This window comes from Pseudonaja textilis, chromosome 4 (genome assembly GCF_049901715.1).
Source record: "Pseudonaja textilis isolate UNSWEBS1 chromosome 4, rPseTex1.2, whole genome shotgun sequence".
Lineage (NCBI taxonomy): Eukaryota > Metazoa > Chordata > Lepidosauria > Squamata > Elapidae > Pseudonaja > Pseudonaja textilis.
Window position 1 is genome coordinate 15,241,278 of NC_141993.1, and position 23,592 is coordinate 15,264,869.

The following is a 23,592-nucleotide window of genomic DNA, read 5'->3' on the forward strand; positions in this document are numbered from 1 at the left end:
AGAAAGTATAGTTTGGTTTTATGAACTGCAACAGTACTTGTTTTTCAAGAAAAAGGTATACTGATGTTCTATTGGTGCTTTTCTTCAGTGCAAACAAGACCCCAAAATACCTGTCAGAGAATCTCTGAATGATCCCTGCCTACAAAGAGCAACCAGCAACCTGTACTAGTTGTTTCTCTTACTCTAATAAAAATTTTCAGTTTTGTGTGCTGGAGTGCGGGGACATCTTAGATTGAGCAGATGGGTTTAAAAGGGAAAAGACAGATTTATATGAACTGAAATAATAATAAAGTTATTAAATGAAATACAAACATGGCAGAGAAACCAAACTACAATGGGAACGAAGAAAAGGAAGATTGTCCTCATAAAAAGCCTGGAAAACTCACCAGGGTGGTGGCATTTGAATCTCGGAGGACCTCCACCTAGAGGGCAGGTTTTGCTAAAGTGAAGATGTCCTTCCAGGATCCTGATATGAAACTTGTAGGGTGCCAACCCTGCCAGATCAAACCTGTTAGGCAGACACTATGGGAGACAGGTGATCCCTCAAATCCTTTGGAAAGACTATAGGTAGTGACCAGCGCCTTGAATCATACCTGGAAGCAAACTATGGTAGCAGCCAGTGCAGTTTATGCCCATTATTGCTAAATTGTACCAGGTGAACCTTCTGGGTAGTCTTCAAGGGCAGCTCCACATAGAGTCCATTGCAGTAATCAAGCTATGAGGTGACCAAGGCATAAATCACTGTCTGTAGAGTCCCCCACATCTAGGAAACTATGGCTCTGTCACTTTTGGTATTCAGCCTCCCCCACAACTGGGATGCTGTCCCTGAAAAGACATCCAAGAGAGAATGCAATAAAGATATATTTGTTTAAAAGGGGTTTAAAAATCACCCACCAAATAACTTGCTAGCCCAACAACTCGTGTTTATCTGTATTGGTCATTTCTTCAACCATTTCAGAGGAGAGGCAAAAAAAAACCCTTACCTAGCTACAAAAAAGATTGTATGTTTTCATTCATTAGGAGTGGCTGTTTTTAACCATGTTTGGAAGGCTGCTTATAGTCTAATGGCAGATGAGATTTATAATATAAGATATACCAATAAATGCAAAAGTATATGCCTATGTCACATTAATTTTATTACAGGTACTATAAAAACAGATGAGAATATAAGAACTCAATACACAAGGTAAAAAATATCACAAAAATATGCGTAGAAAAGAATTTGATTTTAGTGCAATTTGGAGCTTGATATAACAATCAAATCCAAAGGAAAGTTAAATATATCGTCCAAGAGGTAGCTTTAGTGTAGGATATATTTCCATACACATAAAATTGAAATCGTACACTGCTTCAATAAAATGGTATTAGAACATGCAATGAACTAGAGGTGCACAGTTCTATTTCCCCCCCAAAATTATGTTAACATTAGAAACGAGCATTTCAAACATCCTTCCTAAAATTACATCATTGCAGTGCCAAATAAATATTTCTCTTAAAATGAATGTTTAACAAGGGCTGGGATCATTCTTAAGTGGGCATCAGGCTTTGAGACAACAATATCTAGAAGATTTCTTGAATAGTTATGACATAGAGGAAGACATACTACAAACAAACCAATTTTAACAGTAGAGGTTTTAGATCAATTCATATTTAACTAAAGTGAGAAGTGAAACCTGCATACTTTAACATTTCTGTATAAAAAGCTAAAGCTACTCACAACTTGTGAGCACAAAATCTCAATAAAAGGAATTCAAAATACTTAATTACATATTGTTTTTCAAAATGGGAAAAATACAAATAGATATACTGTGATAATGCTTTAAGATCTATTTTTAAAATGCCCAAAGAGTTTTTTAAGGCATCATTAGTATGTAAAACAAGCTGGAACAATCCAGTTTAGCACCTTCTGGCAGAATTCAGTGTATCAGCTTCATAATAGTGAAGATTTTCCCCTCAGTGTTTGTTTGTCATAAGAGTTTACAATGTAAAACATGTTCACATGCTCCTAAAGGAATGTTGAAAATGTAAGAAACATTAAGGAAAACATGTCTTTAGTTCAAGTACTATGAAAATTGTGTCAGGTTTTAATGCTTAACCTATATAATATGTAGGTATAAGACTTACACCATTCCATAGTTTGAATCATTACATATATAGGTAATCCACACTAACTGACCAATTCAGTGATCATTCAAAGTTATGGTGTCCCTGCAGTCACGTAACTGTCATTCAGGCACTTGGAAACTGGTGTGCATTTATGACAGTCACAGCAACCCATCATCATTATTTGCAACCTTCACAACTGGCTCCTAACAAGCAAAATCAATAGGGAAGCAGGAAGTTGCAAGTCACAGCTACATGATGTCACACTTAAGAACAGTGGGTGATGCACTTAAAGAACATAACCAGAAGTGACAAACTGCAATCATAAGTCAGAAGCAGCCATGTGTTTCAATTTACAACTATGTCACTTAGCAACAGAGGTGCCAACCCCAACTGCAGTCAGTAAGTGAGGACTACCTATAAAATGAAGCATGGAGCAAAAGAGGAAGCATCTTCTCAGAACTGTTAAATTCTCATCAATTTAAAAAAAGACACATAAGAAACACAATCTATTGCTGCCAATATGTTTAAGAAACTCAGTCCCATGTAAGAATACCCTGGCCTGCATACTTTTCAGATCATTATAAACCCCATATTAACTCCTGTTATCAATGCATTTGCAGTGTTTCCATCTCTATTAAGGGTCGCCTTCTATTTAAATCCAATTTCTGTAACATTTAACACAGACGTCCACAACCCGCAGACTGTGGACTGGCACCATCCCAAGGCCCACCAGGAACTGGGCCATGCAAGCAAATGAAGCCCCATTTGCATACGCACAGGATGCAGGCAGTGTGCAAAACACCCCGTGGAAAAGTTGCCCTCCATGGAACCGGTCCCTGGAGCTTAAGGCTCCGGAAGAATGAGCAGACCATGCTAAAATTGCCTCCATAGATGGAAAGATGGATTTCAATGCAAATGCAATCTTCCCTTATCAAAGTCTTGTCTTGTGCATGAGTGAGTACTCCGCTTCCAAATGGGGTATCCTCAACCAGGATAATGCGTCCTTCAAGCCACAAAAGCAAGGAAATGGTATTAGAAGCAGCAAGCAGTTTTTGCCCCAACTGCCATTCCCTGGAGGTAGTTGATGGCAGGAGTGAGGGAAGGTGGGGTTAATTAAGCACAGGTTTGTGACAGCCAAAATTGGTGCTGCATCTAAGACATCACTGATAAGCGTGCCAGCTGCCCAACCTTTCATCCCATCTCTTACGCTAAGTAATACTGGAAACTCTCTAGTTAATGGGACATTCTTGGTTCCTTCCACAGGCATTTTGCACTCTCCTAGCAAGCAAAAGGAAAGCAAACCATTTCTGTGCTAGGTGGATGACTTGGTCAGCAATAATTCCCCAGCAATAATTCCTCATTTGCTCACCAACTACAGTGGTGTCCTAAGAATAGTGTGCTCAGGGAAGGTGATGTGATAGCACTGTGTTGCATACATTTTGGACACTGATTTGGTAGAGCATTTTGTCTTTCTCAAATTCTTCCTGCTAGCTAGACTAATAGCTTAACTTTTCCCTCACCTCCCAAAGCACCAGCAGCTCCAGAGAGATGATTTTAAAAAAACATTATCCTTTTAGCTAAGGTTTGTGTAGGGAGATAGCAGACAATATTCAAAACAGACAATCGCTTTATCTACTTTTGAGGCTTCAAGACCAAAAAACAAGGGATACAATTCCCATACTATCCAAAAGCTGAGTCCCATTGTTCCTTTTAGCTAAATATTTTTATTTTTGCCTAATCAGAACACACTTTACTTCAAATTTTCTGAGAAGAGATTCCCAAATCTGGTTTTATTTTCTTTAAATGAAAGTGATAAAGAAGCAACCTTGTCCTTTCAGACCAGATTTAACCATTGATTAAATTTTCATCTTCATTTAGGAGGCCTGAAAAGTCTTCATCTATGCAGTCTGGCCAAAAAGACAATAAATGTAAATAAAAAGAAAGGATATCATAGCTTCATTCTTCAGATGATGAAGTAATTTCTTTAGAGGAGGATAGAGACAAAGGGACGGTACACAGCCCAGCATAACCAACTTATGCTTAGCTCTTGTAATGGCAACATTAAGACGTCTCCAGTCCTTTAGAAGTTCTCCAACCTATTATTTTTTTAAAAGGGAAGCACAAAGAATGCTCACAAGTTCTCCATTCCTTTCAAATAGTAATCATTCCTTTGCATTGGTTACATAGATCTCATCAATGATAACTATTAACTAACCCCAGCAGAATGGTAACCCTCTGCTTCATTTAAAATCAGTATTCCTTTCATGTAATTTAAAACTCTTTGTCTTAAGCACAAATGGCACTCCACTCTTTTAATGCAACATTACAAATTGTAGTCTTTATAGACCTGGTCAAAGGTAAGCGTTTTTTTTTACATATTGCCAGCTTTTGATACTAAAGATGCTAAGTTTTGTTGGTGAAAAGTTGTAAAGAAATCAAGAAAATCAAACAATTTTAGTTGGATCACTCTTGTTTAAAATGTGGGCAGTTGTTGAAAAATTGATAGAAAATATTTTGAAAATCATTTTAATTCAAAATAAATATATTCAAATCTGGTCACTTTCTATAATATATTAACATTTTTCTATTAATTGTTATTTGTGCAAATGCTATTCTGGGTAAAAATACCAAGAATGGATGTTTTAAATGATTATATTCATCATTTTATCATATACACGTGTACACAAAAAGAGTAAATAACTCATTCCTATTTTTTTTCTTTTCAGTTTGCTTTTGTTTTTTTTCTTCCTTAACTCTGTATTTTATTTTTTGATCTGTCTTATTGTGCCTATTCTTATTCTTTTTATATCAAACTATTTTTTATATCTCTTTTATTTCTAAGTCAGAGCACCACTACAAACGAAAGGGGCATGCTGAATTTTTGGTTTGGCCACTTACAACTAAAAGAAAGCATCTCTGATGCACAGAGTATCAATACAAAAACAGGACTACTAGGGCTACGCTTACTTGCCCCACTGTCTTATCCATAGTGTATTTGGCTAGCATGCAAAACAGCCGCATATAAATATCCAAAATGAAAACCAATCACTTATATTAAGATCCAATTAGATTTCTTGTAGAAAAAAACGAATTATACTAATTGCTAGTACATGAACCTTTTAAAGCACTGCACCGTATGTAAGTTAAATGTTGGACAACAAACCTAAAATACTTAGAACTATGAACCAGGTGTATGATTCTACTCACATTTCCATCCACATTGTTTCTTACAAAGGATACTATAATTATACTCTTGTCTCTCCCCTGGTATCTGTCCACAGTATTTACTTCTATATCAGCGAGGTACGAGCCTGCCATCAAATCGGTAATGATCTTCAATTGATGTCTATATGGAGATATGACTCCAATATCTGAAGGCTTACAACCAGCCTAAAAAATAATCCCAGTGTTAGAACTATGGAATCCCAGATGGCTGTGACAGAATGCATTCCAACACTCATCCTTTTAGGAGATTTAGGAAAATAACATATAGAAATGTTTTAAAAGGATCACATCCAATTTGTGCTACCCACTGATGATATAATAGGCTAAATGAACTTCTCTTTCACCTCTACTAATGCCCTCTTAATCTAATTACTTTTGATTTTAATGCAACTATATTCTTAGGTATCTTCAGTCCACCTTCTGCTTTTATCTTCTCTTAAGCCTGGAGTGAGCAATCTGAGGTCCACAAGAAGCCACTTCCTTTCCTTCTCTGACATTGCTCCCTTATTCCTTGCAACTGAAATAAATTAAGGAAATCAAATGTGTCCTCTAGCTGCAAAAACTATGCCCACTCATCCTATTAACATTAATTATTGGCATATTTTTCTCCCATACACTTTTTAGCTTATTTATCACAGAAATGTATTTTTGTTGATAACTATCGCAAGATCTGGGTTACATAGGAACATATATAAGTTCTTTAGATATCACGTGAAATATGTGCTTTGTTGGGGGAAAAACAAGATTCTGCTGCTTTAAAGAATCCAATCATTAAAGTAAATGCAATTCTCGCAGCAGCTTGTCTTATCATGTTTTGCAAAAAAAAACCAGAAGTTGTTCTTCCAAATCAATTTTGAACTCAGTGCCGCGTTTTCTGTTAAGAGCAAAATTCAGTGGAAGCTTTGCACTTTGCTAACATTATAATCCCAGTTACTACAATTACACCGTACAGTGATTTCTGCTTTAATTCTGGATACATGTCAAGATTGATCTATTATGCACTAAACCAGAGATAAGCCCCTTTTCCCACCTGGAGGCTCCTAAAAGGAGGAGGCTTTCAGGTGCTTTGTCCGCATCTACATATAAATCCTGCTGCCTTGCACCCCTACAAACTTCCCATTTTTAAAGGGAAGAAAGAGGAAAAACAGATCTGCTTCGCCACCACAGGAAAAGAAGGGAAACTGCATTCTACTTCACCTCAGAAAACAATAACAAATTGCCACTTTTTTTCTGCAAATAAAATGAATTTTCAACAACTTGTGATTAGAGGAAATTGGAAGCTTGGTCTTCGCATGTCATGAATTCCAAGGGACAAAACTAGCTTCCAGGCATGAATCACCAACCTCATCACACCCTCAAAACATATTGAGGCCAGGCAATCTGAAGGACTGAATAATAGGTGAAGACTACTAGTATGCCTCTTTATTTAACAAGTATCTCAACATAAATGCATAAATAAGATCTCCATAATGTTAAATACAAGAGAAATACCTTTAAAAACATGGATGTGAGGAAGAACACCAGTTTGGCTTCAGTCATGTTACTTATACAACCTTTTTCTGTCCGTTCTGGGGCTTCAACCTAGATTAAAGACCAACATCATATATTACATTTAAATCCACAGCAATGAAAATCTCAAGCTGTTTGTTATTTTAGGAAGACTATATTGATCTATAGCAAAAACTGCTGCAGGTAGATTATATAAATATGCTTGAAGGGGACAAATTTTACACTAATGCCAGTCTTATTGGAATTGAACATTTGGACATTTTGTAAAGTAGTCTGCTTTTAAATGAACCATTCTCAAGGAAGAAAAATAAATAATATTTAATTACTATATCAAGGGAAATGGAAAAGAAAAAAAGACAGGATAGAGGATAGAAGGAAGCAAGTAAAAATAACTGATAAGACTGCTGGGATAAGAGAGAGATTTCCACTGGATGAAACAGAGAGGCCAACTTTATCTTACTCAAAGACGCAATACCACATGGTCCCTGCCACTATTCTCCTGGTGGAAGTTAAAGCCAACTGTCAGAGACCTCTTCATATTAATTCTGCACCTTTAATTTCCTGAGAAACAGAACAAAACGCAACATCAAATTGCATTGTGGATGTGAAGAGAGGCCCAATAAAAGTTACCTTCTCTGTGTTAAGGAAACAAACGGGATTATTTGGATCAAGTGTTTCTTTTAGCCACGTTTCTGAAGAAGACTCTTCCAATTTTAGTTTTTTTAAGTTAGGCAAGTCAATGATAGCTTTGGACACCTTTTCAGAGCCACATTCCAGTTTACCATCGTACACCAGCTTGTTGCTCAATGACATAATTTTACTAAAGGGATTTAAAATGAAAAAAACAAAGTTAGATTTTATCAGTCTTGTGCAGTGAAACAATATGTTTCATGCTTACATACATACCTGTTCATTCGGTACTGGACAGTTAGATGCACAACAGCATTCTTATTTTGTTCTAGCCTTTTGAATAAACTTTCACTCATGCCAAGTTCTCTGCAATAAAAATTCAGTCAGTGACTTGCACGTAGCATGGCTAACAGTAAGTGTGAATTCCTATAGCCTGTCATGCTGCCTACCTGGCTTCTGGGTTTTGCACAAGTGGAGGCAACTGCTGATGGTCACCCACCAGCACAAATCGAAGTGAATAGAAAAGAGGCCCAAGGCAGATGGGCTGGCTAATCTGAGAAGCCTCGTCCACTATGCAGAAGTCAAAACGTTTACGGGTGAAGATTGGGTGGTTTATTCCCATGCATGTTGTTGCAATGACTTGCTGGAAAAAGATGAGAAAGTATGACAAGGCGGCACCTATTTTCAACTCTAAATCAGAGATGCATTCACATTCAAACTATACTAGGTTGTGTTCCCTGCACAAGTTATCAAATGCAGTTCTTCATATCTCCCTGCTGTCAGAATTTGAGAGGGAGCCAAGTATAATTTATTATTCCAGCTGTGTATGGAGATTCTCGGTCATCTAGGACATGGTTGTCTCAAAGGTGCTTTTTTTAAGAGGCAACTGGACTTTCTGTTGTTTTTTTTCTTTGAAGACATTTCGCTTCTCATCCAAGAAGTTTCTTCAGTTCATTATTCCAGCTGTCTATATACTTACCTATTTTCCCTCCTAACTTTTAAAGAAATTGGTGGCAGGGAAATAAAGTTGATCAAAGGTGAGGTAGAAAGGTTAATCTTTCTCTGCAACCATTTATCAGTCATGGATTTTTTAACAGAAATTTAAATGGTAAGATGTTGGTATGTTTGTTGATAATAACATCTGAGAATTATTTTTTATCTTGTAGAATATATAACAGGCTGGCCAACCTCTGCATTCTTTGGACAACTCTAATTCCCTTAAATCCTTAGGAGTATATATTTATTATCTCAAAAGCAGATCCTAAGCAAACAGGTTCCATGTTAAAATTTGCATCATCTAGTGGCAAAGACGCCCAATTACAGAGCCCCAAAGTGTCTTTTGTTATTTGCAGGGATTCCTTTCCAGCACAGCAACTGTGGATTACAACGTTACAGATCCTGAGAATTTGAAGCAAAGTAATTTATGAGTGGGTGAATCCATCTTCTTTTGCATATCTATAAAGCAAGAAAAAGCAGTCCCCAAACTGCAAATTTATCAAAGTCTTGACCATGGATGCTGAGATCAATTCTCTTTTTAAGCAGTAAAATCATGCAGAATGGAGCTATGGCTAAAAGCCCCTTTGTAAATCATGTATATATAATATGAAAAAAATAAATAAAGATGCAATATCTTTGTTGTAAATATGAATGACCCTTTCCTATCCATATGATTAAAACCTAGTATGATCTCTTAATTAGGGCATACATATTATGAAATTAAAACAACATAATATCACCAACATACACTTCCCAGTAAAGATACTTTTTAGGAACACTAGACTCCTGTAAAGCATTTTCCTTACCTGACTTTGGTATAGTTCCTCCAACTGAGCCACAGTTTTAATGCACTTTGATCTGCAGATCTCTTCTTCTGTAAACCTCTTTATGTCTGGATGAACCTTCTGAGCTCTTCCTAGCCTCAAAAATCCTACTTTGAACTTGGCTAACTTAAGAAGGATATTGTCAACTGCTGTATGGGTAAAACTGGTTAAGAGAACGCTGAAGCCACAAGCAGAAAGAATCCGAACCTAAAACATGGGAAAAACAACCAAGGAAAAACCAACTTTAACCTGCTTATTTAGTTCCCCTGCACTGATTTCTATCCCACCTCACCTGAGTAATATGAGAGAAGATCAGAAGGATCAACTCTTACATTCAGAAAATGTTTTAAGAAAGTCTACAGAATTAATTATACAGGCCAATCTCACCCTGATCATTTTTCACTAACTGCCAGGTACATATTCAAATTGTATATAAATGTATTTTTTAAAAAATATTTATTGTAGGGCATTTACATAGCTACCTACTTGCTCACAGCAACTCTAGGTGTCTTGCACAAAATAAAAACTACAATGTAGAAAAACAAAAAAAAATATAATAAATCCCCCACCCCCACTTGGCAACAAAAATCACTCATTTAATGGGTTCCATCCCATTCGAGGTTCCTCAGGCTTGTGGCGAAAACCACGTCTTCAGGGCTTTACCAAAGAGTGTCAGAGCAGGAGCCCGTCTCATTTCTGGAGGGATGATGTCCAGAGGAAGGGAACCACTACGGAGAAGGTCCTTCTTCCAGATCCCACCAGGTGTTCCCCCTTAGGGGACAGGACTCACAATATTCCTTGCTTCTCCACTCTAGTGGATTGAGTGGATGTGCCCAGCAAGGGACAGTCCCTCAGGAAACCTGGTCCCAAGCCATGAAGGGCTTGAAAGGTGATAATCAGCACTTTGAATTGCAATGCAAGTTCTCACAGGAGAGGTGACACATGTGCATGGAGAACTGTACAAAACCATGTGGGGTGTTGCATTCTGACCCAACTGGAGCTTCCAGATGCATTTCAAAAGGGAAGCCCCATGTAGAGTGCGTTGCAATAGTCAAGATGGGAGGTGACTAGGGCATGAATGACCATATCAACTCTTGGAAGGATAGATTTCTTCCACACTGTAGGAAATCTGAGTGGAAAAAAAAGAGAACTCTATTCTCATGTCTCTGGCAAGTCAGGGTCTATGCACTATGTAAGTTCAGGGGTGAGCAACTTTTTGATAGTCAATAGCAGTGTGAGTGCAGCGGGTAGATTACAATGCAAAGCAGATGGCAAGCAGGAGAATGTCATTTAAATACAGGTAATCCTTGTTTAGCAACTGCCTCACTTAGCAACTGTGCACAACAATGATGAAAAAGTAACTTGTTGAGTGGACAATTTCAATTGTGGTTACTAAATGAGGACTACCTGTATATTAAACCTATTTCAGGTCATATTTATTGCTTACCATCTTAAAGTGACAAAACACAGTCATTAGTTTTCAGCAACTATAGTCAGAGATGGCTCTGCAGGCCAAAAATAAAAACAAACAGGAATTCAAGAAATTACAGTTGCTTCATCACTGGAGACTTTCAAAAAGCGACTGGACAATTATTTGTCTGAAATGATATAGAGCCTCCTGCTTGGGGGGTTGGACTATAAGACCTCCAAGGTCCCTTCAAACTCTATTATTCTATGTTCTGTGATTGCCCATTCTGATGTAGACAATGAAGATTATGGAGGGTTGGTACATTTATTCACAATCAGAAGCAACTAGCCCATGTGCTCTGACATATTTTTTGCCATATTGGAGAAGGTTTGGAACTTCCCTATTGGTAAAATGTGAAATTGAATTTATATATGCTGCAAGTATACAGATCTGAAGTTTTCAATGATTTAACTGTCAAGAATTCATTCAGTGGTGAGATTCAAATGTTTTTACCACCGGTTCAGTGGATGTGGCTTGGTGGGCGTGGCAGGGGAAGAGATACTGTAAAATCTCCAGTCAGAGATGGTATTTGCTGGTTCCCTGAACTACTCAAAATTTCCGCTACTGGTTCTCCAGAACTGGTCAGAACCTGCTGAATACCACCTCTGAATTCATTGCTTCGATAGATATAATGTCCACATTAAGAACATAGTCACATCCTGGTTTGTTTTGTTAAACGTTTACATTTCAGATGTTACAATTTGAGTATCAAAATTATCATATTCACCCTAGCATCAGGTCAAACTTTTAAACAAAGGGACAGTTGCTAATCCTTTTTCAAAATCAGAGGCTTATACAAGACCTTACCAAAGCACAAATCGTTGTAGTCTTTCCTGTTCCAGGCATACCAACAATCAGGGTGTAATCCTTCGAAAGGAGAACTTGTTTCATTGCTTGTTTCTGGGGTTTATTCAAGCCTAGGATTTGGCAGACAAAGAGAAAAATAATTAACCCTCCATGTTAACTAAAACTGTACTTTATTTCTTCTCTGTAAACAACATTACTAGAGAAAGTATTTGAATATCCATGCTAGAATGTTATCTTTAAAAGTCCGTTTAGTCTTTGTTCCCTATATAGAGAAAATATATTTCCATCTAATCCTATAAGTCAGTTCCAATGAATACAGTACAGGTAGTTCTCAACTTACAATCATAATGGGAACTGGAATTTCTGTTGCTAAGCATGTCGGTTGTTAAGTGAGTCACACCCAATTTTACAACCATTTTTGCCATGATTGTTAAGTCAGTCAATGAAGCTGTTAGGTGAATCATGTAGTCATTAAGTGAAACCAGCTTTTTCCCCCATTGACTTTGTTTGATGGAAGCCCCCTGGGATGGTCACAACTGGCTATCCTGTGACTCCTGAGACAGGGCAACCACTGTAAACACATGCAGGATGCCAAGTGCCAGGCTTGTGATCGTGTGACTGTGCCGTGATTGTTACAAGTGCAAGGACCAGGTTGCAAATTAGTTTTTCAGTGCTGAAACTTCTAACAGTCCTGAAAGAAACGGTTGTAAGTTGAGGACTCCCTGTATAGCACTCTCCAAAGAAGATGGCAAAAGGGTTCTGCTAGAATAGGCATGTCTGTGGGGGAAGCTGGGAAAACCATTTACCTCAAAGTCTCATAGTCTTTTTTTTTCTACTTGCCAAGAACTGAACCTGGAACTAATTCACTGCTTGTTGTAAACATATTAGAGTCATGTAATCACTCCCTTGTGCTACAACTAATACTTGTTCCATGCAAAGGGAAATTTGTAAATTAAATGTTGTCTCTATTTATTTTTCTGACAATAATATTAGTAATAAATGCTCATTTAAAAAACACACACACATGGGATGTTCCACTAGTAAAATAGTGCTTGACAGAGAGTACTAGTTGGAGAAATAACCGTGGGCTTGCTTGTAGTTACTTTACATCTGACCACTAAGTCCTGATATTTGCAAAAAAGGTAGAAACGTGAACCACCGTAAAGAAACCAGGCAATAATTGGCTCTTTAAGAGAAATTCAAAGTGCTTCTTCAGCCCAGAAAATTCTATATACGAATACACTTAAAAATCCAACATAAAAAATTACCCTCCTTCATATAGTATTTGTAAGAATTACAATTACAACATATGAACTTGGAATTTAAATTTTGCATCAACACCCTGTATAACTTTTCAATACTGTAGCATTGATATTTTTTAAAGATATGCCTGCTTATGGACATTACTGAATAAAGTAATTATATTGCGGAATGAGATTATTGTTGAAGGTATACAGATATTTGTGTCAAAAGAATTTGCAGCTGGAAGGTATTAATTTAATGCTCTGGAAACTAGATTATTTTTCCCTCTATGAGGGAGATGGGCAATTTTTAAAAATGATAAATAAATTATAAGTAATAATCATTTGTCCCCTGTACCTTTCAGAATGTTTGCAACCGTGTCCTTCGCTTCTGGAGGAAGGACGGAACTCAAGTATTGAACAAATTGTGGCTTGCAGAAATCTATTATTAAGCTACGAAGCTTTTCACTAAAAGAGAAGAAGAGAGGAAAGATGAAATAGTCAACTGTAGAATATTTCTAAGGGTAATGTTACTTATGTGGAAATAAAGACCAGAAAAATACCTGACAGGAGAATTTTCCATTAATTTAGAAAGATTTGCTAAAGGAGCTTCTATGCCAAGTGCTCCTTCCTCATGATCTAATCTATATACAGTATCCCCAGAGAGATGAGATAAATTCCTGAAACACATTAAACAGAACCAATAAAATTCCACAAAAAGTTCAAATACCTTCTGTCCATACAAAATATATTTTAAATCTTTTGGCCATTTCAACTATGATACAGTAGCTTCTATGCAAGTCCCATTTCTCACCAGGAACATACCTCATCCTGACATTCACACATCTCCAGAGAAAAACATTTTGCTAAATGAAATCCGAAGTACATGCAGTATTGATACTTAACAAAACAGCTTCAATAAGGCAGACATACAGATCTGCTAATGTCACAGTAAATAGAAATATCACTGTTTATTAACGGGGAGTGTAATCTTATTCCGCAATTATAAAATGTTGCTTTTTAAAATTCTCAGCAAGTGAAATATAAATGCAAGCAATACAATGCAATTAATACCTATCCAATAAGCAGGAAAGTTTGGTTCTATTAACCTCTTGAATATAGCCAGTAGATATGCCAAGCAAATTGTTGTCTTCATCACTTAGAACAATTCTGTCCCCAACCATCAAAGTTGTGATTGGCACACAATCATCTCTACGCTGGAACCAATGCAGATACTGTCCATCCGAAACTTCTACTACATTTTCTATTCTGATCATATTTCCAATGCAGTCCCCATGTTTTTCTCTGCAAATATCAAGAACAAAGAATAAACTGGGTTTGGATTTCTTCCATTAGGGAAAAACTCAAGCTATACCATTTATTTTTATTGTAGTGTGTAGAATAAAGTTTATAAATGAGCTTACAAAATTCACTGTTTATACTTGTTCAAATCTTTGTCTTACCTTTCTGCAGCAGGCAGCATCCATATATTTTTACGCCCTTTTTTCCCATCTTTATACTGGGACTCTAAAGTTAGCATTAGATACCAGAGATGGAAATATTCCAAGTGAGAAGGCTTTAAATGACAGATCTCCTTTTCAGTAGCAGCCACCACATCTGGAGGTATTAAGACATCTTTCTGGTGTTCTACAGCCCTGAAACACAACTAAGCATGAGTCCACCTGAAAATAAATCTAGATTGCATGATTCCTGCTTTCCTGTTCAGCCCTCTATTAGAGGTCTCCAAACTTTAAGACTTGTGGACTTCAACTCCCAGAATTCTCCAGCCAGTTATGCTATACTATGCTGGCTGGAGAATTCTGGGAACTGAAGTCCACAAGTCTTAAAGTTGCCAAGTTTGGAGACCCCTGCTCTATTACATGGTTCCTTATACCTAGTGGTAGGATTCAAATAATTTAACAACTGGTTCTCTCCCCTAATGATTTCTTCCAATAACCAGTTCACCAAACTGCTCAGAAAGTTAACAACTGGTTGTCCTGAAGTGGTGCAAACTGGCTGAATCCCATCACTGCTTATATCAAAGCCAAGAATGATTCTTGCAATTATGGTATCAGCCATTCTGGACTAAGGCACACTTTCATATAACCTCTTTAAAAGAAACTTACCTACTATAAAGTATACAGTTCTGCTTCTGAGAGCAATAGCTACATGCTTGGCTATCATTAATTAAAGGAGGTAGAGGAGCAAGCTGTGTTTGCTTTTTTCCTATAGATTTATATGTGTTGTGGATTAAATAGAAGGCCAGCTGATTTCTCAATTTAATCAGTTCTGCAAAGGAGAAAAATAGAAACAACTTCAGACATTCTCAATTGTAAAGGGCATGAAAAAAAACATACAGCAAAACTTGGGCATTTAGTATATTTGAAGACTGGCCCTATGAATTCATTCCTCCATTCACCTGAAAATGAACGAATTATTAAATGCAGTTCCATCATGGCTCAAGTCAACCTCTTTATGAAATATACTTCTGCGGGCTAACAGGACAACTTTGAGAGTACAGATTAACACCCCCTGAAAGATTGCTGGATTGGTGAACAGAAGGCTTCTAGGCCCAGTTCAAAGTCCTGATCATTATCTATTAGGCACAGCCCTGTAATATATGAAGATGATTTGCCCTAACTCAGGGGTATCAAACTCAATTTCATTGAGGGCTGCATTAAGGTTGTGTTTGACCTTGAGGAGGGGTGAGGGATTAGGGTTAGGGTGTGACCAGCTCGATGTCACTCGTGTTGGGGGTACTCTGCCAAAGAAAATGGGCTCCCGAGCTCCATTTTTGCTGGCAAAGGGTTGCAGGAGGCTGTTGCAATAGATATTTTTGCTATCACAAAAGTTACCTCTCCTATCCATACGACTTCCTACGACAGGAATCATATTGCCTGTTTTCAAATATAAGAGAAATCCACCTTCAGGATCAGCTCGCCTTTCTTGACACAGTAAGGAATACAAAATAACCTAAAAAGATATTTAAAACAAAACCGAAAATTAAACATAGAAACAAAGTGAAGACATGTGCAGCATTTTAGATTACTGAGAAAGATTATTAAAACTACAGTAATTCAATATTCAGTATTTTCTGATTCATGACCATCCTAAGATCATCAATACAGAGTAAGTGCTATGTAAATTCTAACCCCAGAAACAATTCATATAATTGCATCAGAAGATGGCTTGCCTTTGCCTAGATGAAAACATTCCTCCCTCAAAAATATTCTAACCATTATACTAAACAGACTCCAGTAGCTGGCTGTTATAGGTGACACAGCCTTCTCCTAACTTGCCAGGAATGTCAGATGAGATATTCCTGGCACCTTTCAACTATGAAGACCAAAAAGGCAATGTCAGGAAATCATGGAAATAAAGTATCATTCAACCCAGCACAGAAGATTATTTACAAAATGTGTTGCAAGTATGTCCATTAGGATGCTCTTATATATAGTATAATCTTATATTCTTCATGTATTTAAACTTTACATTCCGTATATATTCCAACATGTACCTGACTTCTATGCTCTACAGAGTTAGATTCTTTTCCACTTTTAAGCTCCAGTGGCATTATTCTTGTCTGAGTTTTAGATCTTTCATGAATGGTTACTCCAGCTGTCACATCGATCTTGCCCTTTAAGCCAAACCTGGGGCACCAGATATTCTCCTCAACATCCAGGATTTCTGTAACTTTGACACTGTAACAGGACTTAGCTCCTAGCCTGTCACAAAACAATTTGTATATGTTAATTTAAACTGTTAACTATGCATTTCATGAAAGACACAAGGAAGAACAATTAAAATCCTTCATTCCTGTTCAACGGAAGACTGAAATAGTACCGCAGCTTAAGAAAATGTGTCTAAACAACTTAGGCTATTATTAGTCTGTGTTTAGCTCCGGAAATAAAGAACACATCAGCATAAATATGCAGTGCATTCATAAACAGAACCAGCCTTTTGTAAAGATCACAACAAAAATTGGATATTTTCTGGAAAAAATATAACCAAACTGCTTCTAGTTTTTGACTACTAAATATAGCTCGCCTACAACATCAGCAAAGCTATGAATAATACAAGCTTGAAAACGTGTTGTCATTGGATAGTTCAGGTTACACAATATTTAACAATTTGTATTTGGGGGGGGCAAGGAATTGAAGACATGTATACAAATTTGTGCTGTGGTGATTTGCTTACATTAATTTATTGAATAAAGCACAATGGATGGGTTTATGATACACTAAGCCATAATACATACCGGCCACATCATGCCTTGTGATATAAAACCAAACTGCAGGATAACTTAGTGCAGCTTCCCCAAGACCCGGCTCAGGAATTTGGAAAATCAAAATTATTTGCCAAATAATAAAGATATTTGAAGAAATTTAAAACAATCATTATTTGTTTAAAATATTTAATGGGAAATATTTATGTTAATATCTAAGGGTTTAATATTTTTACATGTTTCAATAATCAAATTCTGTGAATGCATTCATTTTAATTTTTAATGTGGTAAATATTAAGGCTGGGAAACATTGCACTAAAAAGCGTGTTAAGTTTGTTTTTGTTCAATTAACAATTACTTACGGTTTTAACGGCACATTATTTTGGCTGTGTTTGTATGTATAGACCTCTGACCATTTAATAAAAGATGGGAAGTATTCCTCAATCTCATGCATTATATCCTTTTGCTCCAGATTTAACTGATACCTTCAGGAGCAAAAGAAGAATGTTCGATAAGTTCACATAAGGTAGACAAGAAAGGTTATTTGGCTTTTTTCATTTAGCGAAAAGTCAGCAGTAAGAAATTAAAAAGGGGTCAGGATCATAAAATAATGTTATTAATAAAATGATAACTTAATTCGATTATTTATTTATTTATTTGTATTCCACCTTTATTATTTTTATAAATAATTCAAGGCAGAAATATCCAAACATACCTTCCTCCTATTTTTCCCACAGTAACCCTCAGTTGCACTGAGAGTTACTGGCCCAAAGTCATCCAGCTGGCTTCCATGGCTAAGGCAGACTTGAAGTCATGCTCTCCTGCTTTTGAGGCTGGTGCTTTAACCACTAGACCAAACTGGATCTATGAAACCAAGTAGAGTTAATAATAATTTCCAAAGGAACTCAAGGATCACACCCAAAGTTTTGGGTGACTGAATGGAGACCTGGGTCCATGTTTTTTTCTTTTCTTTGATGACCCTGTAATTCTTTGCTTCAAGGTGGGGTTGTGGTGGCTGAGTGAAGCTGAGAGTTTACTGGCCAGATGCTCTTCCTGATGCCTTTCCAGAGTTCACAGCAGATATTTTCTCTTTGCACTCTGATAGAGAAACATCTATTGCTACTTAGGTCTTCACCTTTAGAGCACCACACAGCTCTGGGTCCTTCATGTATTCCAGATCAAAAAAGAAGGAAAAATAGGAATGTGAAAATATGAAAAGTATTTTAGCATACATTCCCAATCGTGATAATGAGAAGGAAAATGCTTCACTATTGTAAACTGAATTGATAGCTGAATACTAGAAACCTGGTAACTGAAAACATTTTCATAAAGTGAATCTTTGATTCACAGAGTTCTAATGAAACAACTTTCACATGGTCAACAACAGTAGCAAAGCACAACAACACTACACAAACTAGTCTCCACTAAGTATTAAAACTAAGAAAATATAGTTCTGAAAAATTATTTATTGATAATCCTTACAGTTCTTTTAAATACTTTGGTCCATGAACAGCTGAGAAAGCAATTTCTTTCACTTTTTCCTGCGTCAAATTTATTCCCGCTTTCTGGAAAATTTCATGTAAAATTGTGCCTACCAGCATTGCGCGTGAAGTACGTTCGCATTTCTGTAAAACAAAACAACCACTTTCAAAATATTTGCATAAATTTGTCTTACATATCAATTAATCTGCAAAATTCTATGCTCCCCTTACTATGCTCATACTAAGGTCAAGGCCTGTACAATACATATACTTACTATTAATATGTCACTAAACACAGTAACTTATTTCTGAGCAGAGATAAGTAAGGCTATGCTTGAAATAAGCCAAGAAAGCTAAGAATAGAAAAACATACAACATACAGCAAAAAAGAATATTAAAAAAACTAAGGAATGAATGTGCTATCTTATTTTATAAGATTATAAAGACTGTTTCTTAGTTGAGTATTATTTTTCTATTATTCTAATTATAAATCTTTCAAAAATAACAGATAATTAAAGTCTGAATGTACATTTTTACCAGTATCTATAGTCTCCAAGTGCAGTAGTGCTGTTTTTGTTATATTTTTAGAAAAAATAAAGAAAAAAACTGTAAAGATGTATATTTTGTTTCCATGCAAATATTAAAAGTCTCATGGCTGATGATTGGAGCATAAAGGGCTTCCGCTGGCCCAACCATATTTTTTAACCATATTAAAAAATAAACTCCCAGATATTATGATCTTTTCAAACAAATAATATGGGAACAGCCATATCACAAAGTTATCAAGATAAAACAGTCTGCCACATACTTTAACCCAGGGATGTCAAACTGGTAGCCCACGGGCTGGATGCATCACATGCAGCCACTCCCACCACAGCTACACAAATGGGGAAAATGTTGTGAAACATCATATGACAGCAATGTGACACCCGTGCTTTAATCCAACAAAATCACAGCTGTCATGGCAGATGAAACTGATAAAACACAGGCAAGTACTGCCTCTATTTACTGCCTTATAAAAGAATCAGGGTCCATCACCTCCAATATACATGTGGAAGTAACAAAAGCATTCAGACCTCTATCCTTATAGGTTCACTTGTAAAGTAATAATATATAAAGCATACATTTAATTAAAAGTCATCTGAAACACCAGCAAATGAATCCATCCAATAATCCAGCACCATTTTGGAGCTAAAGTAAATTGTGATTTTATTTATGATAAAAATTATTAGCATGATAGCTGCTTTTAAACATTTAGAAATCCAATATTTATTTATTTTACTTACCCGGAATTTTTCACTCAGTATAGCTCTTCTCATGCACTGAATGCTCTTTGATACAGTTGTGCCAGAAAGTAACACATCTGGATACAGAATTAAGTATCCTGAATCTGCATTTATTATCCAGATACCAGAATTACACTCTCCTTCTAAGTGAATTATATCACCAGGCTGGACTGGAACAGAAATCCTTTAAAAAAGATTAAAGGGAGCAAATATGTTTGGAAACAGAAGATAAAATAAAGAAAATAAACTATGATTTCTGTGAGTGATCCACCTCTTCTCTGTGTATGTGCACATACAGATCGCACATAAACAGGACAAAAAAAAATTCCCCATTATGTGGATTTTTGAAACCCAAATCTGCTAGTCTAACAAAACTGGATAGTTTACTGGCTAAAAGGCATAGATTTATCTGCATTCAAAATTGCTTAGATTAGAGCCATTCTAATTATAATTAGCATAAATAATACAAACAGTGATATTATATTCTATTGCTTGGAATATCATCTCCTCAGAGATCAGAATAACATCAATCCTGCTTATCTTTCACAAAACCTAAAGACATTTTTATCACTGGGATTTGTGAAATCAAATGTGTGGAGCACTCTGTGCAATAGTTATACTAATTTGTTGGTGGTGGTTCTGTTTTTTTATCTCAACTGCTTATAATTGTGCACTGTTTTTAGAATTATGTATTTTATTATGTTTTTAATTGTGGTTAGCCACCCAGAATCATGAATGGAGACGGTCAACTACATAAATTGAAATTATAAAACAGGGCACGGGTAAGTAGATATGAAATGAAAAAATATGAGCAAAAATATGAGCAAAAATTAATACAAAATAAATACTAGTTACATAAATAAATAATACGACAGAAAGGTGGTTGAGAGAACTAAACAGCATACTTTTTCCAATTTGCTTAGGAGTTATGTTCACAAGACATGTTGAATCACACAACTGTTAATCATATTTTATGTTAACCCACTATGTGAATCCAGCCTTTGTGTTTAGCCTTGGTCCAACACACCCCAAAAATATACACTGCTCAAAAAAATAAAGGGAACACTTAAACAACACAATGTAACTCCAAGTCAATCACACTTCTGTGAAATCAAACTGTCCACTTAGGTAGCAACACTGACTGACAATCAATTTCACATGCTGTTGTGCAAATGGAATAGACAACAGGTGGAAAGCAGAGGCAGTTAGCAAGACATCCCCAATAAAGGAGTGGTTCTGCAGGTGGTGACCACAGACCACTTCTCAGTTCCTATGCTCTCTGGCTGATGGTTTGGTCACTTTTGAATGCTGTCAGTGCTTTCACTCTCGTGGTAGCATGAGACGGAGTCTACAACCCACACAAGTGGCTCAGGTAGTGCAGCTCATCCAGGATGGCACATCAATGTGAACTGTGGCAAGAAGGTTTGCTGTGTCTGTCAGCATAGTGTCCAGAGCATGGAGGCGCTATCAGGAGGCAGGCCAGTACATCAGGAGACGTGGAGGAAGCCGTAGGTGGGCAACAACCCAGCATCAGGACTGCTACTTCACCTTTGTGCAAGGAGGGACAGGAGGAGCACTGCCAGAGCCCTGCAAAATGACCTCCAGCGGGTCACAAATGTGCATGTGGCTGCTCAAATGCAGAAACAGATTCCATAAGGGTGGTATGAGGCCCGATGTCCACAGGTGGGGTTGTGCTTACAGCCCAACACCGTGCAGGACGTTTGGCATTTGCCAAAGAACACCAAGATTGGCAAATTCACCACTGGCGCCTTGTGCTCTTCACAGATGAAAGCAGGTTCACACTGAGCACATGTGACAGACATGACAGGGTCTGGAGACGCCATGGAGAACGTTCTGCTGCCTGCAACATCCTCCAGCATGACTGGTTTGGCAGTGGGTCAGTAATGGTGTGGGGTGGCATTTCTTTAGGGGGCCACACAGCCCTCCATGTGCTTGCCAGAGGTAGCCTGACTGCCATTAGGTACCGAGATGAGATCCTCAGACCCCTTGTGAAACCATATGCTGGTGCGTTTGGCCCTGGGTTCCTCCTAATGCAAGACAATGCTAGACTTCATGTGGCTGGAGTGTGTCAGCAGTTCCTGCAAGACGAAGGCATTGATTCTATAGATTGGCCCACCCGTTCCCCAGACCTGAATTCAATTGAGCACATCTGGCACATCATGTCTTGCTCTATTCACCAATGCCACGTTGCACCACAGACTGTCCAGGAGTTGGGGGATGTTTTAATCCAGGTGTGGGAGGAGATCCCTCAGGAGACCATCCGCCACCTCATCAGGAGCATGCCCAGGCGTTGTAGGGAGGTCAAAAAGGCACATGGAGGCCACATACACTACTGAGCCTCATTTTGACTTGTTTTAAGGACATTACATCAAAGTTGGATCAGCTTGTAGTGTTTTTTCCACTTTAATTTTGAGTGTAACTCCAAATCCAGACCTCCATGGGTTGCTAAATTTGATTTCCATTGATAATTTTTGTGTGATTTTGTTGTCAGCACACTCAACTATGTAATGAACAATATATTTAATAAGAATATTTCATTCATTCAGATCTAGGATGTCTTATTTTTGTGTTCCCTTTATTTTTTAAGCAGTGTAGTTTATTAGCTCACAGGAGGGTTTTACCAAGTATACAGTAAGAACAAACCATGAGAAAGTTTCCATAAAACCTCTGACTATTATTCTTATAAATTTAATTAATTAATTTTTAATTAAAAAATTAAAATTAATTTTTCACGATAGGGATATAGTTAGAAATTTGCCAGGCAAATGTCCACTGTATTTGCCCAGGAATTACCAGTCATCCTGAAGGATGCACAGCTCTCTCTCTGAATCGTCAAGCAGAGAAGAGATTATTGTCAGGCGTTTCTCACGTTCTTCGTCATCCTGGACATGTACAACACAGTATCTGTTGTTCAAACCTCTTTGAAGTACAGTATCGGGGAAGCCAATCATTTTCTTTGGAAACCTAAAATAATTAGGCAGGCAATTATTTTTAGATGGTAAAATAGATAATTACACCTACAATAGAATAACCATGCACATTTTTCAGCTGAAGGACCCGGGCAGGGATGTCACTGCATATTAAAAAGGGGGCAGTATTTCAGTGCTGTGGTTGTGGCTACCCCTCTTGCCTATTTATGCTTCCCTCTCAAAAGGACTCAGAAGAGATTTCAAGTGAGAACCATTATCTACAGCCAAAAGGTCAAGCCCAGGAGGGAACCATTGCATTTACTACTTTTCATTTTGAAACAACATCCAGGCCATCTCTGGTTGTTGTTGTTATTGTTGTTATTATTTACTTTCACATGGGGGAAAATTTGTAACCGTCTTGATGATCCTATGGAGCCCCTTCCCAATTGGAAGCAGAAGAACCGACTTGCTTCTCTGAGCTTACTTATAAGGTACCGTGAACCCTAAACCACGATCAAACCAGGGTGCATTTAAGATTTTAAGCCGGGGGATCCCTCGCATTTCACACACACCCCCGGCGCTCTCAAGCCCCCCGCTTCAGCCTCGGCCGAGACGACCACCTTTCCGCCGCCGGCTCTTCCACGAAGCTGCTCTCCATCAGCTCCTCCAGAGTGGCTCCATCCAGCCCCTCCAGGGCTTCCTCCTCCCCTGCCGCCATGCGGAAGACCGGGACTTTCGGCCGCGACAGCCCGCCAAATCCGCCGCTCGCCTGGCCCGCTTTGCCCCGCCTCCGCGCGCCTTTCGAAGAGGAAGGGGCGAGGCTGCCGCGGCTCCCTCTGCACAGGCGGCCTCTCGCTGCTTCGT

At 37.6% G+C, this 23,592-nt stretch overlaps 1 protein-coding gene across 3 annotated transcripts; it reads right to left on the reverse strand.

The window, feature by feature from the left end:
* Positions 1 to 1,845: 1,845 nt before the first annotated feature.
* On the reverse strand, positions 1,846 to 23,500 carry DNA2 (DNA replication helicase/nuclease 2). Of its 3 annotated transcripts, none has more exons than XM_087932298.1 (21): positions 23,349 to 23,500; positions 22,613 to 22,783; positions 19,799 to 19,982; positions 18,514 to 18,656; positions 17,394 to 17,516; positions 16,324 to 16,531; positions 15,662 to 15,779; positions 14,933 to 15,095; positions 14,270 to 14,461; positions 13,881 to 14,111; positions 13,370 to 13,486; positions 13,165 to 13,274; positions 11,566 to 11,675; positions 9,273 to 9,497; positions 7,920 to 8,113; positions 7,747 to 7,836; positions 7,471 to 7,660; positions 6,823 to 6,912; positions 5,314 to 5,496; positions 4,054 to 4,202; positions 1,846 to 2,022 (listed from the first exon to the last, which is right to left on the reverse strand). In XM_087932298.1, the coding sequence occupies exons 1-21, from the start codon at positions 23,444 to 23,446 to the stop codon at positions 1,968 to 1,970; spliced, it is 3,144 nt and encodes a 1,047-aa protein (XP_087788424.1). In that variant the 5' UTR covers positions 23,447 to 23,500; the 3' UTR covers positions 1,846 to 1,967. The 3 variants fall into 3 exon arrangements, with proteins under 3 accessions (XP_087788424.1, XP_087788425.1, XP_087788426.1); XM_087932299.1 differs by having other exon boundaries at positions 1,846 to 2,015; positions 4,047 to 4,202; XM_087932300.1 differs by having other exon boundaries at positions 23,301 to 23,432.
* Positions 23,501 to 23,592: the final 92 nt, after the last annotated feature.